The 24,932-nt window shown below is 37.2% G+C and overlaps 1 protein-coding gene across 3 annotated transcripts in view; it reads left to right on the top strand.

Annotated features, from left to right (window-relative positions):
- The window catches only part of Dock1 (dedicator of cytokinesis 1), a 518,033-nt gene that overhangs the window by 300,972 nt on the left and 192,129 nt on the right, over positions 1-24,932 (top strand). For all 3 annotated transcript variants that reach the window (XM_005402009.2, XM_005402010.2, XM_013503070.1), the window contains exon 28: positions 23,256-23,357. In XM_005402009.2, the coding sequence (XP_005402066.1) occupies positions 23,256-23,357 (102 nt within the window). The remainder of the gene's footprint in view (positions 1-23,255; positions 23,358-24,932) is intronic.

The following is a 24,932-nucleotide window of genomic DNA, read 5'->3' on the forward strand; positions in this document are numbered from 1 at the left end:
GTGTCCTCACTCGGCAGAAGGCAGAGCGCAGGTAAAGCAACAGCAGTGTGAATCCTCTTTTACCAGCCTACAGATGCCTCCACCACGAGCAGACTCATGGCCTTGTCACCTTTTAAAGGCCCCACCTCTCCAATATCACATTGACAGCACACAAGAGGGGACATATTTGAATCTACTGAGGTCTAACTTCTAGTACATTGTTCATTTAATTCTCCAAAAGTGGGATCTGCTGATCTGTTTTGAGGTGTGCTTTTCACATAAAAATGGGAGAGAGAGGTCAAGAAGAAACCTTAGTTTATCTCAGTTAAGCTGGACTTCTTGACAGTGTGCTGCAGGTCTCAGAAATGTGAATGTGAGCTTCAGTTTGGGTTCAGCCTGTGCTACAGAAAGGAAGGTTCTGATCAAGCACTTGCAATTTTCGTTGCTAAACTTTTTGTCAGCTTCTTTATCTCCTGTTGGTCTCCCCACTTCCCCTTTGGTCATTTTATTCTTATGGCTGTGCTAGATCATGTTGTGGCTGGGATGTTTTTCTTTTACGAAAAAGAATTAGTTGCAGTAATGTATGCATAACATGAAATATACCATCTTAAACTTTTGTAAATGTTCAATGAAGTAGTGTTAAGTATAATTCACATTTTTTAGGCCACTAAATCTCCAGGGCCCTTTTCATTTTGCAAGTCTGAAACTCTGTACCCACAAAACAATTCCTCATTCACCATCCCCACCCCTTGCCTATAGAAGCAGCATTCTAATTTCAGTCTCTTAAAATTTGAGAATGCTAGGACCTCTGGCTGATTTTGACAGGTTTTCTAGTGTGGAATCTCCTCACCTCCCATGTTTTCATCGCCAAGTATGACCCCCTCCTTTTATGTAGCCTGCTTTGCATCTCCCATTCGTCACTCTGCTCCATGGCACTCATAGCCTCAGCCTACCCTTGGAGAAGGTGTAGGATGTGTTGTAATTATATCTAGTTGTGCCCCTAAAGTCTCATGCATTCATTGATGTGGCCTTGGGAAGGAGATTGGATCATAGGGATGTGGTACTCGTCAGTAGATGGTCCATTGCTAAGTTTATAGTTAACTGTAAAATCTGGTGGGAGGACCTGGAAGGGTGTATCTCCTTCCCTCCTCCCTTGATCACTCTCTGCTTTCTGCTGCCATGCCATGAGCTCACTCTCCTCTGCCATGCCACACTGCCTTAAAGCCAGCTTACTATGGACTGAAACCTCTACAGACTGTGAGCCAAAAGGAACATTTCCTCCTTAGAGTTTTTGGTGTTGGGTGTTCTGTCTCCGTGTTGAGAAAGTACCTAAACAGATTGCTCTCACTTTGACTTTCATCCACACAGCCCTATTGACTTCAGTCCAGCACTAGCTACTCACGTCCTTTGGTTTGCTGCTCCAGAGCTCACAGTGAATGATGGAAACTCTTAAAACGTGGGCATCTGGAAAGTGTTCACACTTCAGGTCAAGTGTCCTTGTTGGTGGTGTCACTGTGGGCAGCACTCCTGCTCACACATTAGGGAAAGTGGTATTGCAGGAAGCAATCAGAGTCAGAGTATGGTTTGAGATGCTCTCTTGTGTAGAACCTGCAATTTATGGCTTGTCTTTACTTTAGTGTGTTTTCTTTGGTTATCCCCTTCATTTAATATAGAGCTTAGCACTATTTCAATTAGAAATTTTGACACTGACCATTTTGAAGGGCTTTCTGCATCCTCTGATGCTGATTTTCTGTTTTGTAAAATGGTGGTGGCATTAGCCTCACTCAGAGGAGAGCAGAATGATGTTCGTTCAGTGTGTAAACTTGCTTGCTGAGCAATAAAGCGCTGTTATGGGAGGGTGTTTGATGGAGACTCTTTAACTTAATGAAATCTGATCAGAAAAATCCAGTTTTAATAGCATCATTCATTGCTTTGTGTCCCCATTGTTTTCAGATGTGTGTGCTACAAGGTAGGTTGCCTTGCCTGAGCCTCGGGGAGCAGCCCAGGAAGGTTACAGATGTTAAGTTTTATGCACATTGAAATTTCAGACATTTATTTTTAATCAGGATTTGTGCTTACCAATGGCCTGTTAAAAGGTAATTGTGTAATTAGCTTACTAAATCACCCTTTCCTCATCAGTCTTTCTCGTCTCTAAAAACAGCCCTACATCACTGCTGCTTACTGTCTCTGAAGATAAGCTTGTAGGAACTTCAGAAGTACTTAGCATACTGGGTATGTGAGATTTAAATAGCTCTTTAGATTCCTTATGATATCCAGGTTTTTAAAAAAATGTTTAGATTGCCCTCAGAGTCTCATGCTAACATTATAAACAAATTACTTTGGGAGGTAAATTTTGTGGTTTCCTTATGTAGAGATTGCTTTTATTCAATTTTATTTATATTTACTTTTAAAAGTTAACTTTGTAGTTTCATTTTACCAGAGAGATGCAGAGGTCATTCTGCTTACTCCTGTGTGTCCTTTATTCCGTTTTCCCATTGTTAACATTCTGCATTACTGCCCTGCGTTGGTCACAATCAAGAATTTAACCCTGAAAACCTCTCTGACTTTATAAAATCATTTGATGATATAGTTCAATCATGTGTAAAAAATTTAGAACCACACAAATCAGCATTTTTCAAAGATTTTTGAAAATAGCTTAGAACTGGATACAAAAACAACTATTAAATTCTGTGTACTTATTAGATAGTTAAAATCAATTATCCTCATTAATATTATCTTCTAATGCCTTTTAACTTAGCAATATGTAGTATTTAGCTCAGGATATCACTGAGTTTAATGTTTCCATTTTAGTGATGTACTTCAGTTTCTATTTATGAAGGAGAATATTAGTATTATCCTTTCTCACCAAGCAACCAGAATGAAGACACAGGGTATCAAATACAAGCTCCTAGTGAGCCCCTTGCTCCTTTGGGAGTGATGTATCTGTTAACTAAGTGGCTGTTCTGTTTTTTGTTTGTTTTTTAAAGAATTGACATTTTTAATGGCATTCTCATCAGCCCCCCCACCTTTGTTTATCTCATCACCATCTCCTTGTATGTAGAGTGGACCTAGAAATCTTCTCTGCCAATGAGAGTCAAAGTGGATTGTGTTCCTTGTCTCACTCAGCAGGGAAAAGATAATGTGAAAAGATTCCAAGCTGGGCTGTAGGATAAGAAGTGAGTTGGCATGGCCCTTTCTGCTTGGTTAATTTCTAGGCTTGGCTAAGAAGAGCCAATCAAAATAAGTTAAAATTCTCATAGCACAAAAGAAGGTATTGATACTTTCTTGGATTTGTATTTATAACCATAAAGCTTGCCTGAATATGCTCTTTAAAAATTCAATTATTTACTCTTTGTGATTAATCCAATTGTTTTTCCCATGAGTCATCAATTGCTTGACAGGAATAGATCCTATTTTAATTATATCCAGAGACAACTTAAGGCCGTGTTATTTAAGATGAAGAAAGACTAGAAATCCTAATGTTGAATGTCTTACCCCTGGCTTAAGTTATTTGAGTAGACATTTGAAGTATGAATTTGGAAGGAAGGGCAAGGAAGAAAACATGAAATAAAAATTCCTTTAGACTCAAAATGATAGAATGTGCAAGTACCTTTTAATGAATCTGAATGTTATTGGGGCTCAGAATAGAAAGAAAAGATTATGTTTACTCATTAAGCTAGAAATAGCACAACAATTATCACTTGTACTTTTGAAATCTGTTTATTAAGGTACTGTAATATACAAAATACATTTAAAAAATATAACCTGGAATTCACATTTTCTACCAGTTAACTCTTTTCCCGTTAGTAAATCTGAATTAGAAGGGTTTGAAAAGCATATGTTATTATGTGTCAAAAACATAGGAAATAACATGGGAGAAAAAGAACAAGAATCATAATTTACTACAAGGGGCTGGTGTAATTGAAATTTCTAAGTACTAGACTGACAGGTTTTTCATAATTGTATTTTTTATTAGGAATGACAGAAAATGAATACATTTTAATCAGTCCAGCAAAGAACACGCTTGTTTGCCCCTCAGTGTCATTGGGCAGAAAGGGCCCACAGTGACTTCCCTGCAGAAGAAGAAGCAGGAAGGAGGCAGTTTGCCCACGGCATGGCCCCTGGCTTATGAAGTCTTTTGTTTCCCCTGAGCTTCCTTCTTTTAGATCCCAGAGACCTGACGTCATATAGAAGATAACGGAACCTCCACTTTCCTTTGTTTATATTCTTTACCAAGTCTTGTTACTCCAGAATGCTGGCAACCCAGGGAGAAGTTTCATTAGTTCTATCTAGTGTACACATCAGATTGAATTTAGGGAAGTTAGCCTTTTGAGTTTTAGCAGTTGGAAATATAGCTTAGAAAATTTCAAGTGTCTTTTTTACCTTTTCACTCTACAGTTGCCAGGAACGGAATTTGTATCCAAGAATATGAAAAGGAAAAAACGAACAGAGACTAGTATTCATGAGAATTAGTGTACAAGATATGCTTATTGTTGAGTGAAGCCTGAAGTTTTTGGAGTTTCCCCAATAGGCAAGTTTTCCCCCCATTACAGTGAGTATGCTTGTGGACTGCAGAAGGGTTGGATTTGCAAGCAGAATGATTATGCATATGACGTACCAAAGCTGAAAGCAAATAAAGTTCAATACTGTTCTTGCCTTCTCCGTGGTCCTGACTACAGTGATTCTTGGCATTTGATGAAGGGTGAAAAATAAGAAGAGGAGTGACTAATGTTGCCAGCGAGGCCCTTTGGCTAACTGAAGTTCCTCAGCACCAGAGTCTTCCTGCCTCTGCTTCTGCTGCTTTCTCCCCCTCTGCCTAGCCACACTGCAGGACTGAGCTCTCAGGCTCATAACATCACAGCCACTGTGAGGACATAGCACTTCTGCTGGGCTTTCTCTCCCACCGATGACATGTTGTTCCACAGCAACCAAGTCACTCCTCCATGGCCTTGTTGTACTGAATAAACTTGCTTCTTTGAAGGTCATTTCTCATTAGATACAGGGGAAGGAAACCTGTGATGCATTTCCATTCATATCCCAAGCCCCAGCACAAGACTTACCTTAGAACAGGCAAGAGTGTGCATGTACTTGTGAGTAGATGGCTGAATTAGATGATCCCCAGAGCCTACTTTTATGTAACTCCCATGCAACCACCCTTTTCTTTCAGGTGCCACCCTGCAGCTCTCACATCCTGCTCTCAGGAACACATGTGTGGTTTGATACACTAGCCAGACTTGCTCTTCACCTCTGCGCTTAGACTTTGGTTTGGTTTCTTGCAAGGATAGTTTCCATTCTAGTAAATTGGTAGAAAATATTGAGGACAGTCATCACTCAGTATCCATGAGGAGTTTGTGCCAGGACTGTGGAGAATATCAACCCCTGTGAATGATCAAGTATTTTACGAAAAACGATGTTGTGTTTGTATGTAACCTACACACATATGCTTTCAATCATCTCTACATTTCTTATAATACCTAATACAATGTAAAGCTGTGGAATCAGTGGTTATCCAAGAATATTTAGGAGAAAATGCCAAAGTGTATATTTGCAGTACACATCCAGTTTGTTTTCCAAGGTTTTTCTATCTGTTGGTTGATTGAATCCATGAACATGGAACCTGAAGTTACAGAGGGTGACTATAACTCTCTTTCATATTTCACAAATAAGCTACATTTCCTTCCACCCGTAAAGCTGATGTCAGATCGTAGAGTGAGGGCAGTTAAAGTATTTTGGCTGTGTGACTTCCCTCTTTCTTGATGGGCTGTAGATGAATGTGCTTTTGCTGGACATTTCAGAATCTTCATAAGCATCCCACCAGGGCTGCTGGCCCCAAGGTTGCTGGAAGACACACTTTGCTTTTCTTCTATTGGACAGTGGCTGAGCATGATGAACTCTCAAATGCTAAATAATCCTGTTAGCAACGTGAAAATTTCTGCTTCCAGATGCTGTGTTACATGTCTTCAGTGTGCTTCTGCATGGGTACCAGGCAGCTCATTGGACTGGGCTTAGCTTTTCCCATATGTTTTACCAGTAAGGATCCAACATGGCTGAACCACATGGACCCTTCCAGTTGACAGACCACTACAACTCTGGAAAAGTACACTGGGTCCGGACCTTGCTACTACTACTCCCTAACTAGACTCACTTTTCATGATACAAGGAGACCAGATGTTTTTGCATCATGGGGAGAATCACACAAATTCTCTAGCATATTATATTGCTGTTATCATTGTAATGATTATTTTTTAAATTGGCAAAGTTATATATGAGATAGAACATGATGTTTTGACACATATATACATTAAAAAGTAGCCAAACCAAGCTAATTAACCATATAGCTATGTTTTGTGGTAACACTTCAAGTCTACTCTCAGTAGTTTTCAAGTATATATGTTATTAGCTAAATCTGGGGGATGTCCAGTGTTCTCTTGAATTTATTGCACTTGTTTAAATGAAATTTTGTATCCTTTGATCAACACCATAATATTCCCATGCCCTAAGTACTGATAACCAACATTTCTACAGTCTACTTTTTTTTTTTTTTTTGGTACTGGGAATCAAACTCAGGATCTTGCTCCTGTCAGACAGGCATTGTACCACTGAGCTATATCCCTGGGCCTATATTCTACTTTTAGATTACACACATAAATGAGATTATGCAGTATTTGTCTTTTTGTGCCTGCTTGGCTCATTTCACTTAGCATAATATACCCTAGGCTCATCCATGTCACTGAAAATGACAGAATTTACTCCTTTTTGAAGGCTGTATAATATTTCATGCTCCATATATTATCTTTATTAATCCATTTATTGATAAACACTTAGGCTGCATCCATATCTTGGCTATGATGAACAACATTGCAATGAAAGTGGAGGTACAGATACTTCATTGACATACCAACATTTACACATCAGTGCACAAATTTTCTTTGGGCAGAGGTGGGATTACTGGATCACATGGTAGTCCTGTCCTTTAGTTTTCTGAGGAAGCCTCATATTGCTTTCCAAAGTGACTGTATTAATTTATATTACTGCCAGTGGTATGCAGGGATTCCATTTTCCCCACATCTCCTTAGCAGTTGTTGTCTTCCTGTTTTTTTTTCTTTTTTTCTTTTTTTTTCCAGTACCGGGAATTGAACTCACGACCTTGCTCTTGCCAGGCAGGCACTGTGCCGCTGAGCTAAATCCCCAGGCCCTGTCTTCCTGTTTTTAATAGAGCAATTCTAACAAATGTGAGGTGATATCTTTCTGTGGTTTTAATTGGCATTTCTCTGATGATTCGTGATGTAGAGCTTTTTCTTCCTATATTCAATGGTCATTTGTGTATCGTCTTTCACAAATTATCAGTTTAGAGCCTTTGCCTATTTTAAAAATCAGGTGATTTTCTTGCTACTGAGTTGTTTGAGTTTCTTACATATTTTGATCATTAAGCCCTTAGCAGATATACAGTGGTATAGCTTATATCTAGATGTCTCTCCAAGCCCTCATGTCCTCATAGGTGGTGCTTTTGGGAGTGACTGGATATGACTCTGTGAAACTGCATCATGATCCACTGATTGGTTTAGAGAGTTCTGGTTGTGGGTAATGGACCTATTGAAGACCCACCCTGGGTTTCTGTGGCACCAACCAATAGGCTTGCAGCCTGGATAAATAAAAAGGGAAAGAAGGACACCTCATTTCCTGCCTGCCATGCCATGAATTCTCTGCCATGCTTCTCTTCTGTACTGCCCTGCAGTAGATCCAGCTGACTATGAACTGAAACCTATACAACTACCAACTAAAATAAATCTTTCCTACTTAAACTTGTGAGTGCTGGATATTTTTTCCCCACAATGCCAAAGTATCTAAGACATGCAGTTTGCAAATATTTTCTCACATTTTATAGGCCATCTCTTTACCCTGTTAATTCTTTCCCTTGCTGCACTGAAGCTTTTTATTTTGACACAACCTTCTTTGTCTATTTTTACTCTGTTCTGTGATTTTGGATTCATGCCAAGAAGTCATTGCCCAGACCAGTTTCAAGAAGTTTTTGCATATGTTTCCTCCTAGTATACTTATAGTTGCAGGTCTTAATTCTTTATAAAATTTGAGTTGATTTTTACATATGGCCTACTGTAATGTTCTCATTTCATTCTTCTATATGTGAATATTCCGTTTTCCCCATGCAATTTATACTGAAGGGACTGTATTTGTCCTTGTATATTCTTGGCATCTTTGTGGAAAATCAGTTCCCTGGAAATGTGTTAAGTTTATTTCTGGGTGCTTTATTCTGTTTCCTTGGTTGATGTGTCAGTGCTGTGCTCTTTTTATTAACATAGCTTTGTAATGCCTATAGCTTTGTTTCTTTTTGTCCAAGATTGCTTTGGCTGTTCTGAGTCTTGCATGGTTCCATATCAATTTTAGATCTGATTCTTCTGTTTCTGCAAAAAATATTATTGGAATTTTGATAGGGCTTGTGTTGAATGTGTAGATCACTTTGGGCTATATGAACAGTTTAGCAATATTAATTTTGTTAGTTCGAAGGTGGGATATTATTTCATGTATTTGTTCCATGTATTTGTCCTGTTCAGTTTCTTTCATAAATGTGTTGTAGACTTTGGTGTACCGATCTTCCCCTTTTTTGTTTATTCCTAAGTACTTTTTCTTTACAGTATGTCCTCTGGCATGTTGAATTACTACTGTTGATGAAGTTTTTTTATCAAGCATCTATCAAACTTTATTTTAAGGTTTACTAAGAAGGTATTTTTTTTTTAAGAGAATAATTGTCTTGTTACTTTTCTCTCATTGCTGGGACAAAATACATGACACCCAGAATTAAGGAAGGAAAGGTTTATGTAGCTCACTTTTTGTGGAGGTTTTAGTCCATATTTGGTTGGCTCAAGGCGCAGTGGCACATGGCAGACGGAGGGCAACAGTTCATGGCACCAGAAAACAGCAAAGGTAAAAAGAGCAAAAGGGGAGGAGGAGCAGCAAGAGCAAGCCTCTTTCCCTCCCTTGTATTGTATGCAGCCTACCTGCCCCAGGGCAGGTGTAGCACTTATACCCATAATCCCAGCACTGGGCCATGGATCAATCAGAAACTTTAGAAGCCCACCACATGACTGCCTGAGGCTTTGGGAGGACATCTAGACTCAAACCATAAAAAGGGCTAAGGTTGGCTTTGAAAATGACATGGAGAAAGGCAGAATTTTAAAAAAATATTTAAATGCCCTCACTGTAGCCCCACCAAAGAGATATTTTGCAAAGATGTATTCAGAACTTTTATATAGAACAAAATGTTGGTATAGCCCATGTCTGAGAATGTACATTTTAAGTTTATAGTTAAAAAAAATACATCAGCCTATAAATTTCTTTAGAATAGTGCCATTTAGATACAGGTTTGGAGTTTTTTAAAGGACTGGAAATGAAACCTATCTTCATCAGAAACACATTCACTCATTAGTTGATGCAGTCATTTCTTGAGTTGTGGGTCTTGTCGGGCTAAACTGTTTCCCTTTTTTGTTGTTTATCTCAGACCTTCTTTTCTGCATTGGTAAATGTTCTGTACAATAAGTCAAGGAGTAAATGTGTAATTCAGTCTGTGTGCCGCAGGTTCACTGGCGGCCTCATAGGTGAAAGCTGTCTTCTAAAGCCTAGGGATTCCTTGGCAAGTGAGACAAAGTTCCCTGTCCTCAGGAAGTTTGTATTCTAGGGAGGAGAGATGATGGCTAATGTAGTTAGTAGGCAGATTATATAGTTTGTGTGAAGGTGTTCAATACAGGGAGGAAGCAGGGTGCCAAATGTACAGAGCACAAACATGCCTTACATTTTCAAGCGGAAGGTGTTAGGCAAAGAACTTGAAAAAGGAGGCTTTGGTGCCAAACTTTGTAGGAGGTGGGACATGAGCGGGTCTGGGGAAGGAACCTGCTACTGGGGACACAGGTAGAGAGAAGCCCTAAAGGGTGTGGATGGCAAAAGGATTCCCTGTTGGGCAGTGTGCAAGATGAAGGAGCCATTGGGGAGGGGAGTGGAAGTGGCTGTGTGCAACTCCTAGATGGCTTCACAGGCCTAGACCCTGGTCCACATTAGTCCTGCAGGTTATTTATTTTTCTACCCATAATGCCCTTATTCTGAATATGGGGATTTTCCTATCAAATGTCCTTGTAGTAGTGTTTGAGGGTTCTGGTTCTTGCAAACAAATGCCTTATATTGACTATTTGTATTTAACTGATCAACCTAGATTTCTGCTTTTTACCATATCATGACACCAAGGCAGCTACTTTAAATTCAAATCAAGTGGGCTTCATTTCATTATCTTGTAAGCTTCTTGTTATACAGGAATGAAGAACATTCCAGTTTGCAAACTTTTAACTGTGTAGACGGATAATTAGCTTGTGAAAAACATGCTCAATTTTGCAAACAAGTACTGATTCTGGAAAGTAATTAAAATTAGTCATTATGGTACCACTTTGTGGATTTACCTTCCACTGCACGCTCTTAAGATCTTGTCTAAGCAAGATTAATAAAAAATAAAAAATCTTGACTGAACATCTGTTGCAAAATGACTTTCAATTTGCATCTTCTCTATGTGACTTCTGATTAGACTTTTGAGTTCAGGTAGCAGGAAACTGATTTGATCTGTTATGATCTCTTTGTAATTTCATGTGTGGAGCAATTAACTGAAATGTCTATGATTGTCAGAAGTAAAAATAAACTAAAATATACGGGTTTTATTCACAGAGATAAATCTCAATATAGCCGTGTTTTGTATTTTCTAATTAAAATTATGACAGTGACCAATATGATCAGTGTTAAGTGTCTATTTTGTAATTATTAAATGCAGATCTAAATTTCAATATTAATAGAGTGGCTTCTAATATTTTCATCATTTTAGGTCTATGTAAAAAATAATTTAGAAATTTGAAATATAAATAATGTCTGTGTGACATTGGATATATTTATATATTTTGAGACTGATATCCCCTTAAATATTTTTCTTAGTAAGTAGACATCAGAGAGATTTTTCTTTATAAACTATGATGTGAAAAGATCTACAATTTACTCAACATACACATGACTGTTGACTTACTCCTGTTTCCAGATGGTCATCTTAAGATACTAATTAAAATCAACTTAGACAAGTGAAAATAATGTTTAAATTCAGCTGCTAGTAAGCCCCCTGTCAGTACCCTCCTAAGAGAATGGGCTCTTTATAAGGGTTTAAGTCAGTGCTAAGTACACAGTGTACCAAGTGAGAATTGCCTTTTAAGTTTTACTGTGTTACATCTTGCCTTTACATAATTATGTCTTTTCTGGTAGTACTTACTTTTACCCTATTAATACAAATTTTCACTTCAGTAATAAAACTCACTTTGTAAAAATACTCATGATTCTTTTGCTTGGTATAGTTTACTAGTTCGAGTGCCTAGGTTAAGCTATTTGCTGAACATAAAACCTAGGGTCTATGTTAAGCCAACTTTCAAAATAATAGCTAAAAATTAGCTCCTAAAGGCATGTCCATTAAAAGCACTAAGTAAACAAAGACCTTACTGTCATTACTACAACTTAACTTTGTCCTGATAGTGCCACTTTATGTAGGAAGGCTGGAAGCAGAAATAAAACTGACTGCAATTAGAAAAGACAATCCAAAATTAAATGTTATTTTAATTGATTTAGAAACCTTCAAAGTAAAAACCCTTCCCTCAATCTTTTAGATAAGAGATTTTATAAATTCTATTACAAAAATACACTTACCCAACTCAATGAGATATAGATATAGGTATATTTATATCTATATCTATATTTATATCTATATTTTAAAAGCCAGTAGAAACCAAAATAACAAGTTATTTAAGAGCAATATGATGAAACCAAAAAATATTCCTGAATGGCATAAAAATAGACTTGAACAACAGAGAAACAGTTTATGTGTCTAAATGGGAAAGCCGGTTTTGTAAACCTCCTCAATTAATTTAAAAATTCAATGAGCTTCCAATTTAAATCCCACTGTGATTTGTTTCTCTCAAAAAGTGGTTCTATAGTTCATGTGAAAGAATAAATTGAGAAAATGTGAAAAACAAGAGCAATGAGGTAAGGTTTGCAGTACTCAATAGCAAAACCATTTGAAAGCTGCAATGTTTAAAGTAGTAATTAAATTGAAAGTAGTCCATTTCTTTATGTGTGAGAATAAGAAGGAATCCTCTGAAGTATCAATATTAATTACATCTGGCTTATAGGAAATTGTGGTTTGAAATGTATGTATGTGTATATAAACACATACATATATATGGCTAAGGTTAAGTAAGGGTATACAGTGCAATCCACCCTTTATAGTTCTGAACTCGGCCAATATGTACAATTGTGTAACCACCACCATCAAATATAAGATATAAAGTATTTCCATTCTCCTAAAAATATCCACCATTCTCTATCATCTGTGTCCACTGTTTTCTCACTTATTTTGCCTCTTCCAGAACGACATTGAGTGGGTTTATATAGTATGCAGCCTCTTCCACATTACACAGTATATTTTGGATTTATCTATGTTTATCAGTTTGTATTGCTGATTAATATTCTGTCATATGAATGTGCGACAGTTTGTCTGTTTACTAAGAAGTAAACATTGGAGGGTCTCCAGTGCTTGACAGTTACAAGTAAAACCACTACAGACATTTGTGTGGAGGTCTTGGTGTGGACATGATCTTTCATTTCTCTTGCATAAATACCTAGGTAGGGTGGTTTTGTTGTGTGGTAAGTAAATATTAACTATTTACAAAGCTGCCAAATTTTGTAGAATGGCTTTACCACTTTTCCTTCAGACCAACAATGTAAAAGAGTTCCAGTTGTTGTTTATTTTCAAATTTTTTTTCATATTTTATCCATCTTTGTATGGATAGTAATAGTAACTCAATATGGGTTTCATTTGCACTGTCCTTTTCACTAGTAATGTTCAATGTATTTTTGTCTGTGTCATTGGCATTTGTGTTTCTGTTTTGGTGAAGTGTCTCTCTAAGTTTTTTGCCAATTAATTCCTTTACCATTGATTTTGAGAATTTTTTATATATTCTGTGGACAAATTCTTCGTCAGATATTTATTTTGTAAATGGTTTCTTCAGTTCTTTGGCTGGTCTTTATAATTTCCTTAGAGTCTTTTAAATGCTTAAGTTATTTGATTTTGATATAAGCCAGTTTATCTTTTTGTTCGTATGTTTTGTTTTCTAAAATATATACATCTAAGCCAAGGTTACAGAGGTTTTCTTTGAAAAGTATCATTGTTTTACATTTCGCATTTAGGTGTTTGACAGCATTTCTCAGCTGATTTTTGCAGCATGGTATAAGACAGTGATGATGAACCCTTTAGAGCTTTCAGTGATACAAGCAGCCTGCTGTAGCGGTGTGCCATAGGTTCACCACCACTGGTATAAGTATGGATTATCCCTCTGTCCCTCCCTTCCTCTCTACTTTTGTCCTTCCCTTTCATTTCTGCTTCACACCATTTATGGGAAAGACTATAATTTAACATTGATTTTTCTTAGCACCTTTGTTGAAAACCAGTTAACCATTTTTATGTAGTCCATTTTTTATCTATATGTCTATTCTTCCCACTACCATGCTTTCTTGGTATCTGAAGTTTTATAATCTTAAAATCAAGTAGTGTATGTCCTTTGAATTTGTTCAAAGTTGCCCTGGCTTTTTCCTCTTTTCTTTTTTTGCTTTTCCACATATATTTAGAATCAGATTGTTAATTTCTACATAAGTTCCTACTAGTATTTTGAAATTGTAGATCTATTGGCATCTTAAGGACACTGAGTCTTCTAAGCTATGAGCATAGTATACTCATCTGCTTTTTATGGGCTTACTTGATTAAGTTTTAGTATGTTTTTATATGTTACTATCATCATCATCACCAGCACTATCATTATAGCCATGTTCACTTCTGTAGCCAGACTGTGCTACTGTCTTTAAATAGTAGCTAATTTAAAGTACTGAAGAATCTCAGATTGTAGAATCAGCATTTCAGTTTTATGGGTGAGGAGACTGAGACTGAGGAAAGTCGCACAGCTGCCTAGCGTACACAGCATTCCTGTTCTTGGTCAAGTGATAATTCCAACTGACCTCTGAAGATTTTAGTCTTCACTTGTGGACTAATTTTCAAACATGTACTTCCATAACTTTCAGCATAAGACAAAACTTATCATCTGAGGATGAAAGAAGGAAGAGTAATATTGGGGATCCATATTTGGTAGTGAAAAAAGTCATTTGTACTCTTTCACAGTTTTGCTCTAGAGTCTTTGTTAAGGGCAGAATGCATCCATGTAGTGAATGGTCCCACCTTATTAACCATTCTTACATTTAAGATAAATGCGTATGATAAAACTTCATATCCAAAAAACAAAACTGTCTACTTCATTTAACCACTCAGACATTTTGCTGTGCAAATGTATCTGTTTAAGTTGCTTCGCTGTAGCCCACTACTCAAGTGTGTGTTAAAACATCCAAATCATTGCTCACAGTCCTATAATTATATTCAGTAATAGTTCCATCAATTGGAAAATAGTTCCTCTCAGAATTCCCTTGGCAATCTGTAATCACTCCTCTTTATAATATTCATAAGACTGTATCTTAATTCATTGTTGGCATGTGTTTTCTCACTAGACTGTCTCACTGTGTTTTATTTCTTTGCTGTCATTGTTCATTTTGATACTCAGGTTGTCCCAACTACCTTGTGTGTGGCCAGGTGAGCCTTAAACCTCCCCCTTTCCCCTGACCTTGCCTTGCTAGTCTTGAAGGCAGTCAGGTTCCTTTGTGATTATCCAGGTGTGACTGACTCTTTATTCATCTGCTGGCCGACTCCTGGGAGCTTAGTGCTCTCAACAACACACACCCTTGACTCTTCCTTGAGTGCTGAGCTTGATCCTACTCTGCCCTGTTTCAATCTTACCCTTTCGCCTTGTCCTTTCCGTTTCTGTTTATGACGCCTTGCTTCTGATGAATCTGAGGAACCTTCAGTTTTGTGAGTGCTGTGGTGAGGACAAAGGGATAGGTGTGGAGCGCCTTGGACATATGTGTGTTTTAATGCTTTCTTTACATACCTGCTAGACAGGCACATTGTCCCTACAGTGTCATTCTTGGGTTCCTGCAAGCTGAGTCATGCTTCACCACGGTTGGTGATTTTTAAAAACCAAAAATCAAAGCATTTATTGCCACATTCACTTTGGCATTTTACATAGTGTGAAGCAGAAAAGCTTGGGTGATCTATTGTGATGTGTAATATTTGAGCAGGTAACCTTATGCTACATGTGTGTATATTATGTATAAATAAAAAACTTGTAAGAAAATCCTTCTAGCAGATCATCTGCATTCTTTTGTGTAACAATCTCATATATCAAAATATATACCCTCCCTGTGATTCATTGGTTCTTTTTAACACTCGGTATTTGACATTATTCCTCTTTACTACATCAGCCAGCCAATGTGAATTTCAATTTAAAGAGTGTCCTTTTATGACATATGCATTCCATTTTACCTAAGAATTTCACCTTTAATCTGCAACTGTGATAGCAATAGTGTCCCTTTATATACAGAAGTCCATTATAAAAGTGTGTAGACGTATCGATCCTCTCTTCAATGGAAGGAGTTTATTATGATGAAGGCACTCTTATTTCTCTTACATTGTGTTTACTGATAATGTCATATGGTAAGACTTGGAAAGGCTAAAACTTTCTGAGACTCTAATATTACCTGATTTATTTAGGTTGCAAAAATAAAATATAGATTGACTTGCTTTACTGTCTTGTGTTATCATCAAAGGAATTACACTAAGAAGTTGTATGCAAAGTATATATTCCTCATTATACCATAAAATACAATTTTTATATTTTTATACTTTATAAAAAATGTCAAGAAATGTTTATTCCATGCAATAAGTAGCAAATAATTGTTATGAATATCTTAATATCTAAATATTTCCTTTCGGTATATGTCCTGTAAATGACTTGCTAGAGTTACTTCCACTGTAAAATTAAAATTCACTTCAATTTTGAAATTAGATTTCTTTCCTTGTTGTATCTGGAATGATATTAGATATTAGCACTCTATGAATTCAACCAGCCACTCAATTTTAGATTTAAAACACATGTTTAATTTTGTTGCTACTCATTGAAAATAGCTAATGGCATTAATGTAGTTTATCAACTTTACTATTCTCAGTTTTGTGTAGTTTCTTCTTACAAACATTCCTTATGCTATAGTTCTTTATAAAATAAGGAAACCAACAATATTTTAGAAAGTAAAAGAGGGAAAAGTAATATGATGTCTTCTGTAAAGACATTACACTACTAAAATCATAGCCTCTTATTTTACTGTGGTTTCTATATCTAGGAAAGTTCAATTCATGTGAGAAAAACACTCGTTTTTTATGAACTTCAGTCTTATTGATAATATCCAACTTAGCCTTTTCCTTATACCTTATGCTTAATCAGATATTTAATTCAATGTACAATATTCCTTAGTAAGGTGCAGTAATGACTCTCGGCACTTTAAGGTGCATCACGGGCACACTCTCTTCTCTGTCTTCATTTCACAACTCTGTTCTTTTTGTATTTCTGATGATTCTAGACTTCCATTCCCCCACTCAATCCTAGCAGGGTTTTGAGGCAGCTTTGAAGAAACTGCATGTGAAATGGAAACAGCTAAGTGTAGAAATTAAAGCAAAAGAGGCAATACCATATTTTTCTTTCAACAACTGTAAAATAAAGGAACAATCTTATTGAGATTATAGAATTTGGAAGCATTTTTCCAAATACGTTGTTGTTATTTTAAATCGGAATCATATGGTTTAGAAAGGTAAATAATTCAACTTGTCTTGAAAGTCAGCTGGTCCTTGTGCCTTCTGCTCCATTCTCAATTTCCAGTTCACAGTGGCGAATTCCCTCACCCCCGTATTGTTTTAGAATGACTGCTTTATTCCTGGTCCTCTAAATTCTCATAGCAATGCATCTTGGTAGTGCTGGCTGTCAGTGGCCCTTTCATTTTGAGCATGTATGCATTTTTAGTGAAATTAACTTGCATCATGTAATTAACCAATTTTATTTTAAAAATCTTTCAACAGCTTTTGAGATATATTTCATATAATATTGAAACCTCTTTTAAGTATACCATTTAATTGTTTTAGCACATTCACAGAGTTGTTTGACCACTGTCAGTTTTATAATGTTTTCATCACCCCGAAAGGAAACCTGTTCCTGTTATCAATCCCTCTTTAATTCTCCCCAAATCTCCAGTTCCAGGCAATCATTAACTTGCTTTTTGTCTTTACTTATTCTGGACATTCCTTAGAAATGCGTAAGTGTGTGGTCTTTGTGACTGGCTTGTTAATTTCTGCTAAGAAATCAGCTGCGATGTTGATAGTGATGTTGTCTAATCTATAGCTCAATCTAGAGTGTTGTGTTCTTAGCAATGTTAAGTTTTCTACTCCATGAAAATGAGATATCTTCCCATTTAAGACTGCTTTGATTTCTTTTAACAATAATACTAACAATATTCAGTGATAAGTGTGACAGTTCTGAAGTATTTCAATTTCCAGCAATCTCTTGTCATGCATTTTCTTTCAGTCTCGTGGTCTTTGTGAATTTACGTATTTTTTTTTCCAGTTTTTTATTGTCAATTTGATGTGAAGAATCAGGGACAAATTCAGTTTTAAATTCTTATTATTTGTTATATGAGAGTTCCACTTAGTATATTTGGCAGACATTGAAGGAATTTTAGGGGCTAATTTATAACATTTTGGATCTTTGTGTTTTTTGGAATTCTTGTTTTTGCCTTCTAAATCTCCTCATGGAAAATAAAGTACATTTACCCTAAATTTTCGTACAGAAAATAGAAAGCCTTTGTGTACCACAGGCATTTTAACTTAACACTACTGAGAATCTATCCATATGGCTCTATTTCAGTTACCCTTTACTTTTAAGAACAAATTTTTATTTTTTGGTACCAGGAATCAAACTCAGGATCTTGTCCTTGCCAGGCAGGCACTTGTGCCGCTCAGCTATATCCCCAGCCGACCCTTTACTTTTAAATGGCAGATTAACTCTCAATTACTTTACCTTTTCTTATATTTTATTCTCATAATACTGCTTTACACTATTGATTCTTTGACTTCAATGTTCCACCAAAACAAGTGATTCAGAATTCACCAAGTGGTATAACTTCCTACCTTCCTCATAGTTTTTCTTTAGTGTTGTTTAAAATGTCACTAGACAATTACTTTTTCTTCAATTTTAAATGATGATTATGAGGTAGGTTTATTTTTACCAGTTTATTTGAAATTTAAACATCTAAATGAGAGTTCCCTTCAAAGTACTTGTCTTGGTGGAAGATAACATGGTTAAAAATTTTACCACAACCTAGCTGGAAATCATCCAGTGTCACTGTCCATTCAGTCACTGGAATTATCCTTTTATTCTGTGTCAGTGCCTGGCCTCCCCACTCAGTGCTCCTGGCTGTCTGTCTGTTGCTCCTATAGCTTCTGTGGTTTGCAGGTCTGCCCAATAATCCTGTTGAATTTTGACCGCCTAGGCAAGTATTAACATTCCACTTTTGCCATGCGTCCCAGAGGGCAGACACACACTGCATAGGCTACAGAATCTCTGGAATTGAGAGCATCAACATGTATCTCCTTCATGGTATTACAGAGCATTTTCATACCTTAATTTCAAGTTCTGTGACTAAAGCCATTTTGCTTATACCTTCAGGGCTCTTCCAGACTAGGAATTACAACTCTTGATTTTCCCCTGTAATTCATGCTTTCATCCTTAGACAATGATGCAGAGCTGACAAAGACATTGAAAGCTGTGTCTCATCCTGGTTCCAGTCTCCAGTCTGTCTTTTTTTAAGCCTGTTGTTTCTCTGTCCTGCAGCAATATCTTATACCAAACTTACCTGACATGACATGTCCCCTGCTCCACCATCAGGGCCCCACTTCACCTGTTCCCAGTTCTGTCTGTCATCTACTATCCTCAGTTCTAGCTTCTGCTCTAACCGTGATCAATTCTATTTTTGTTTCTATGTGTTCTCCATTCTACCTTTGTTCCCTTCCAACTTTCCACCTTCCTGGTATACTGGGGCTCAAAGAGACTTAACAGGTGGGTACTGAGAGAAGTTTTGGGAAGGGCTACTGAAATGGGGGTTCAGATGAGGTGTTACGGGGTGTTGTAAAGCAGGATCCAAGTCCACACAGATCAGGGGCCCTGAAAGACTTCTAAGGATGAGAGCATAGCAAATGAAGGGCTCAGGAGCTGGAAGAGTTGGTCCCTCCTCATGGATGAGGTCTTTAGTTTTGCAGGACTGGTTTTCAAAGTATTAACATATTTTCTGCTTGTAAAAGTAATCTAGGCACATTCTTTCACCCCTAATGACTATCTGGACAATTTTTTCCCTTTAGTCATTTTGTGTTTATTTGTTTGTTCTTATGCTATTTATGCTTTATATACCCAAAATATTTATGCATAATTATCTCCATTTTTTCAGGTATTTTCTCATGTTATTACAATGTGTCATGTTTCTTGGCTAATGCTTAAGATTTGCATACTATTTCACCATAACAGAATGTAAGATTGTTTGATTTAGCAAGTAAAACTATAGGATACTCACTTTACTTTGAACTTCAAGCAAACCACAAATATTTATATATGTATAGTAGTAGTATTTATATTTACTTTTTCTTTTTTACCTGAGGGCAATAAATTGAAGTGGACATTCCTATATTTTATCTTTCAGTCCTACAAAATACAGTATTACTTACACATTACTTGTTTTGGACACTTACATATTTTCAATGATGCAGTAGACATTTTGAGGCATAAAGTTTCCTATTTTGAAATACTTTTTAGGTGGGTTGTTAGAAGTAGAATTACCAAGGAGATGAGGTTTTTTTTTTGCTCTCAAGGCTTTTCAAACCTATCACCAAATCGCTTCTAAAAAGGTTATAGCAATTTATGCTCTCACCAACAGCATATAAGAGTCCTCATTCCCTGTACCCTTTCCTAATATTATCATCACTTAAGTAGTTATTTGCTATTTTGGTAGACAAATAATGATGTATCATTTTCCTCTTTGACTACTAATGAGGATCACATTTTTTTGTTGTTGTTGTTATTTATTAGGTATTCAGTGTCCTGGTTTTGAAATTCTCTGCAAAAGTGTCCTGTGTTTTCTGTTCCTGATTTGCATTGCTTTGAAGTCATAGGAGTGTGCCTTATTTTTATTTAGTTAATTATTTTTATTCAGAAGTTGGGGTTGAAGCCTAATCCCCAGGCTCACGTTCTAAGATGAGTTTTGCAAAATGGGTTGCCACCAGCCTACCTGCCAGCCTACCCATTGCTTAAAAATAAAAGCTTCATGTGATTCCCAAATGCATTTAAAATAAATCAATTAAAGCATAGAGTATAGTAATTTTCTTCTAAGACTGCAGAATTAAATTTTTCTTTTCACAGTTCTCCCCCATGTTTTTTCCTAATGTATGACTGGTTTAAAATACAACTTCTATAAATGCTTCTGTATCTACCCTTATAAACCCACTACCACACAGTACAGGGTTCTGCTGTTTTCATGGGATAGTACTTCCCCTGTTAAAACACCAGTTCCCCAAGGATAATTTTCCAATCCTAAAAGACAGGGAGAGAATAGGGAGCATTTCTATGAATTTCAACAGGCCCATTACCCTTTTTTTAGTGGTCCAAGTCCAATTTAGAAAAGAGCTGAAATAGCAAGACTGCCTTCTAACAAAAGGAAAGACAGAACAGGAGAAATTGCTTTTGGCCCATTTCCTTAGGTTAAGTAAAGAGGGCATGTGCTTTGCCAGGCAGCAGTCCTCTCACTCATGGTGATGGCCTGTCCTTTGCCCTTGCTGGACCAGCTCTCATTAGTCCTTATGGTTATTAAATACAGGGCCATTTGACTGCCTTCTTGGTGACGTTTTTTGTCCAGCAAGAAGACTTCCCAACTGGCCATTTACATATTCCTTAGACTTACTTGGTGGATATTCCCATGTCTTTTCAGCTTCACTTTTGGAGTCATATCAATTCCCTTATTCTTTGCATTGCATGAAGTTTTCAGCAATGCATGGTAATCTGTTCTGTAAATTGGATCCCTCACTGTTACCTGTTCATGAGCCTGGCCTGACCCTGGATGCATGGGCTTTTCTCATTTGTGGTACTTGTTGCTCATTCCCTCAGCACTCTCAGGATCGCTCAGGAGTCTTTATTTGCTATTTTTCAATGTGATGTTTTACGTTAAGCACAGTGCTGTATTGTTTCAGGGTTATAAATAGCTGACTTGATGATTTCAGTGATGCCTACATGTAAGTCTTCATTGTTGGACTCCTTTGACCTGAGAAAATTACAGTAATTTGAGTACCTCCTGGGTGCATGTGGGATGCTGTCGGCTGCTGCTTGTTTTGGAAGTGCTCCTCATCTCACAGGGGCAGATTGACCGCATCAAGGAGGAATTTGTGACATAGTGTCTTATGAGCTTTTCTTTTCCATCCTCCTCCAACTTTCTCTAATGACTGCAAGTGTGGGATAAAGGGAGGCGCTAGCTTATGCTGGTCATCAGCAACCTTCTCAAACTTCTAGGAGAAAGCATTAAAATGCACATCTGGAGAGAAGGGAAGGAAATTAGGTCAACCACTAAGTACTTGCCTTATAGCCTTGAAGTGCTGGTTTCACATGCAGCTTTCCCAGTGATTCAAAAGGCCAAACCTCTGCTGTATGGGACAAGAAGAAAGTTTCCTGTGATTGAAAGAGGTTGTGGTTCTCACAGCTTCCGCCCAGTGCCTGATCAACATGTAATGTTAGTCAGGTGATTGTTCAAGAATGGCATCTCAGAAGGAGAAGACGGCATAAAAAGGCAGCTGTTCTTGAGCCCGATGATGCCAAATATTTATGTGTTTCAAAAGTTCACATTCATAAATAGGCATTGTACCATTTTACTAATCACTCCTACTTGCAAAACAAGCGTTATTTAGCTGTTTGCCTGAACATCACCAACTTGGAATGTAAATCTCAGCAATTATCGTCATTCACAAATAATTTACATTTCTGGGCGAATGGAAGATACCATATCATCTTTATTGTATTTGTTCAATTTGTGTAAAGCATCCTTTGAGGACTCATTTGGAAGCATATATGCATACTGTAGATAAAAAATGCACTGAAGAAAATATTAGACTTTAACATTTCACTATAGAGTGCGTATTCCAAATTAATACAAAAGACATTTAGGCTTTCCAATATATTGCTGCAAAAAGTAAAGTTAGTAAAAGAATGCAATTTGGGAGCTCATTTACTGGGCAAAAAACAGTGATATGTCTCATCCTGTAATTCTACCAGACTTGTACTGGCTTCATGGGAGATAATATATATCCTGTGTTTCTTCAAATGTCATTAACGTATGGGTATATATTTAAAAGTAAGAGGGGCGCTATAGCATTGTTACGCACCTGCCTTGGAATGAGAAATTGCAGTGAATGGCAGGAAGACAGCCACCAAAGTGAACAGCCTTCAGGGCGTACAGACGCATGTACACACACATATGTACTTAACTGCTTAACTGCTTTGGACCCTTACTTTCTCCACATCGTCATATTGTTTTTCTTTCTTTTTCCCTCCCTCTTCTTTTTCCTTTCCAGTCAGCTCTGTCTGGTATAAGAAATTCCCATCTCTCTCACTTGACATTCTGACTAGGCAGCCTCTCCCTCCTCCCCCATTCTTCTTCAGGAAGAGAACTGGACCATAACTCATTGTGGAGTCAGCGGTGATTGCCTCTAAATTGGCCATGGGGGACACAGGCAGATTTTGAGAAATAAAAGACCTCTCTTTGCCATGGCCCAAGAGGAGGGGCTGGGCACACATTTTGCCTGATAATAAGGGAAGCAACTTTTCAAGAGAGCACAAAACATGAGTGGCTGTGATTTCAATACTATCTTTAGTTTTTGTGTATTTAATTTAAAAAAATTAGAGCTTATTCTTGTAGTCTAGACAACCTGTGTCCAGAAGCATAATGGGTCTAGAGCAAAAGAAATATAGCTTATCTCCCTCCCCTGCAAAGCCCTGAGGTTGAAAATGAGCAGCGTCTTATGCTACTCAAGCTAGACCAAGGTATGGCAGGACTTAAGGCTCCCAGCCCAGGCCCCATTGCCTCTACCTGACAGTGTAAATGCCAGACTCTCCATTTACACCATCTTTTCTCCTCAAGGATTCCTCTCGCCCCATCTAATTCTATCTTTGATCCATTTTCAGGGAAACTTTGTGGCCTGTATGACGGCTATTTTACGACAAATGGAAGATTATCATTATGCCCACTTGATCAAGACATTTGGAAAAATGAGGACTGATGTTGTGGTGAGTCTCCTTTTATGCATTTCATGTATTAGAGTTTGCAGCCAACTTTTTTGTTTGTTTCTTTCTTTCTTTTGTTTTTTTTTTCCGGTACTGGGAATCAAACTCACGACCTCACGCTTGCCAGGCAGGCTCTGTGCCACTGAGCTAAATCCCCAGCCCCAAGGAGTCAACTTTATAAGCATCTGAACTGATTTTAGAAGCCGCTTAGTCTAAGCAAAACCTTGTTTCTAATAAGGTAAAACTTTTGACTTGCAGATTTAGATCTGTCATTGCACTGAAGAGTTATTCAGACTGGGAGTCCAGAGAAATCCCTTGTCTTTTCTGGTCACAGTATCATCTCTGGTGCTTTGAGGTCATTACCAGGTTACAGATGTTATCTATGGATAGTTAGGCATTAATTTCTGTCATTTATATGTTGACTTTCCACAGCAGAAGCCCAAGAGTCTTAATGGCTTAAGCTGTACTCCATTATTAATTAGCTCCAATCATGGGTGCTCATCAGCATTTCTCCAAATAATTCTCTAGTCAGACTCAGTAAAACTATGATACAACTTAATTAGGAAAAGTACAATAGAGGGAAATTTATCACTTAGGAGCTACCTCCCTGATGACCCAAAATTACATTGCCATATGGTAGATATCCTCGTTAAGGTTACAGCCAAACTTGGCATGGTTCCTGATCACAAGTTAACTTGAACTCTTAGATTCCATCTCTAAGGACTTATCAGTATCCACAAAGTAACCACAGATCCCTGTGGACTATACCAAACTATACTATTCCAGAATAAGGTTTGTTGTACTAGATAGATAGATAGATAGATAGATGATAGATTGATTTTATGAAGAAAAAATGAATCCACACATCAAAATCATACCAATTTCCTTTAAACAAAAGGGTGCAAGAATGTGTTGTACCTGCTAGGCATGGTGGTGCATGCCTGTAGTTCTCCTACTCAGGAGGAAGATTGCCATGAGTTCAAGGCCAACTACATAGTGAGTTCAAATCCAGCCACAACTACATAGTGAGACCTTGATTCAGAGAAAAAAAAAAAGAATATTTTGTACATTTCTCTGTATGTTTCCATTTTCTCTAAATATTAATGAGCAGTTATAGTAGAGGCATACTCAAATATGTAACATAGGCATATATATCATATTAAGTGATTCACTTAAAATAATGGCTTAGTAAATCAGATTGTACATTTATTAGCATTAAATGCCTTAATTGAAGCTTAAATATTTCACTATGCTCTGCTTTGGTCAGTGGAAAGAATATATGAACAATTTCATAGATAACATTCTAGGCTGAATAATAAAGTTTTCTGAATGAGAAAAATTACCCATCCTGAAAAGTAAGGACTCCAATTAATAATTTGTGCTTTATCAAAACAGTCACATTGTCAAGGCCTGCATAGGCAAACTGTTAAAAACATCTAATCTAAATTATTAAGTGGTGCTGACCATAGGGAAGCTTCAGTGTATTGTGAAAAGTGACTGCATAACATGATGTTTAAAAATTATTGTAATTCACTGAATTCCAAGTGTGTGCCTTCTCTCCCGGCTCAGAGCCGAGAA

Source organism: Chinchilla lanigera, unplaced genomic scaffold (genome assembly GCF_000276665.1).
Source record: "Chinchilla lanigera isolate Chin_1 unplaced genomic scaffold, ChiLan1.0 scaffold00076, whole genome shotgun sequence".
NCBI classification, from domain to species: domain Eukaryota; kingdom Metazoa; phylum Chordata; class Mammalia; order Rodentia; family Chinchillidae; genus Chinchilla; species Chinchilla lanigera.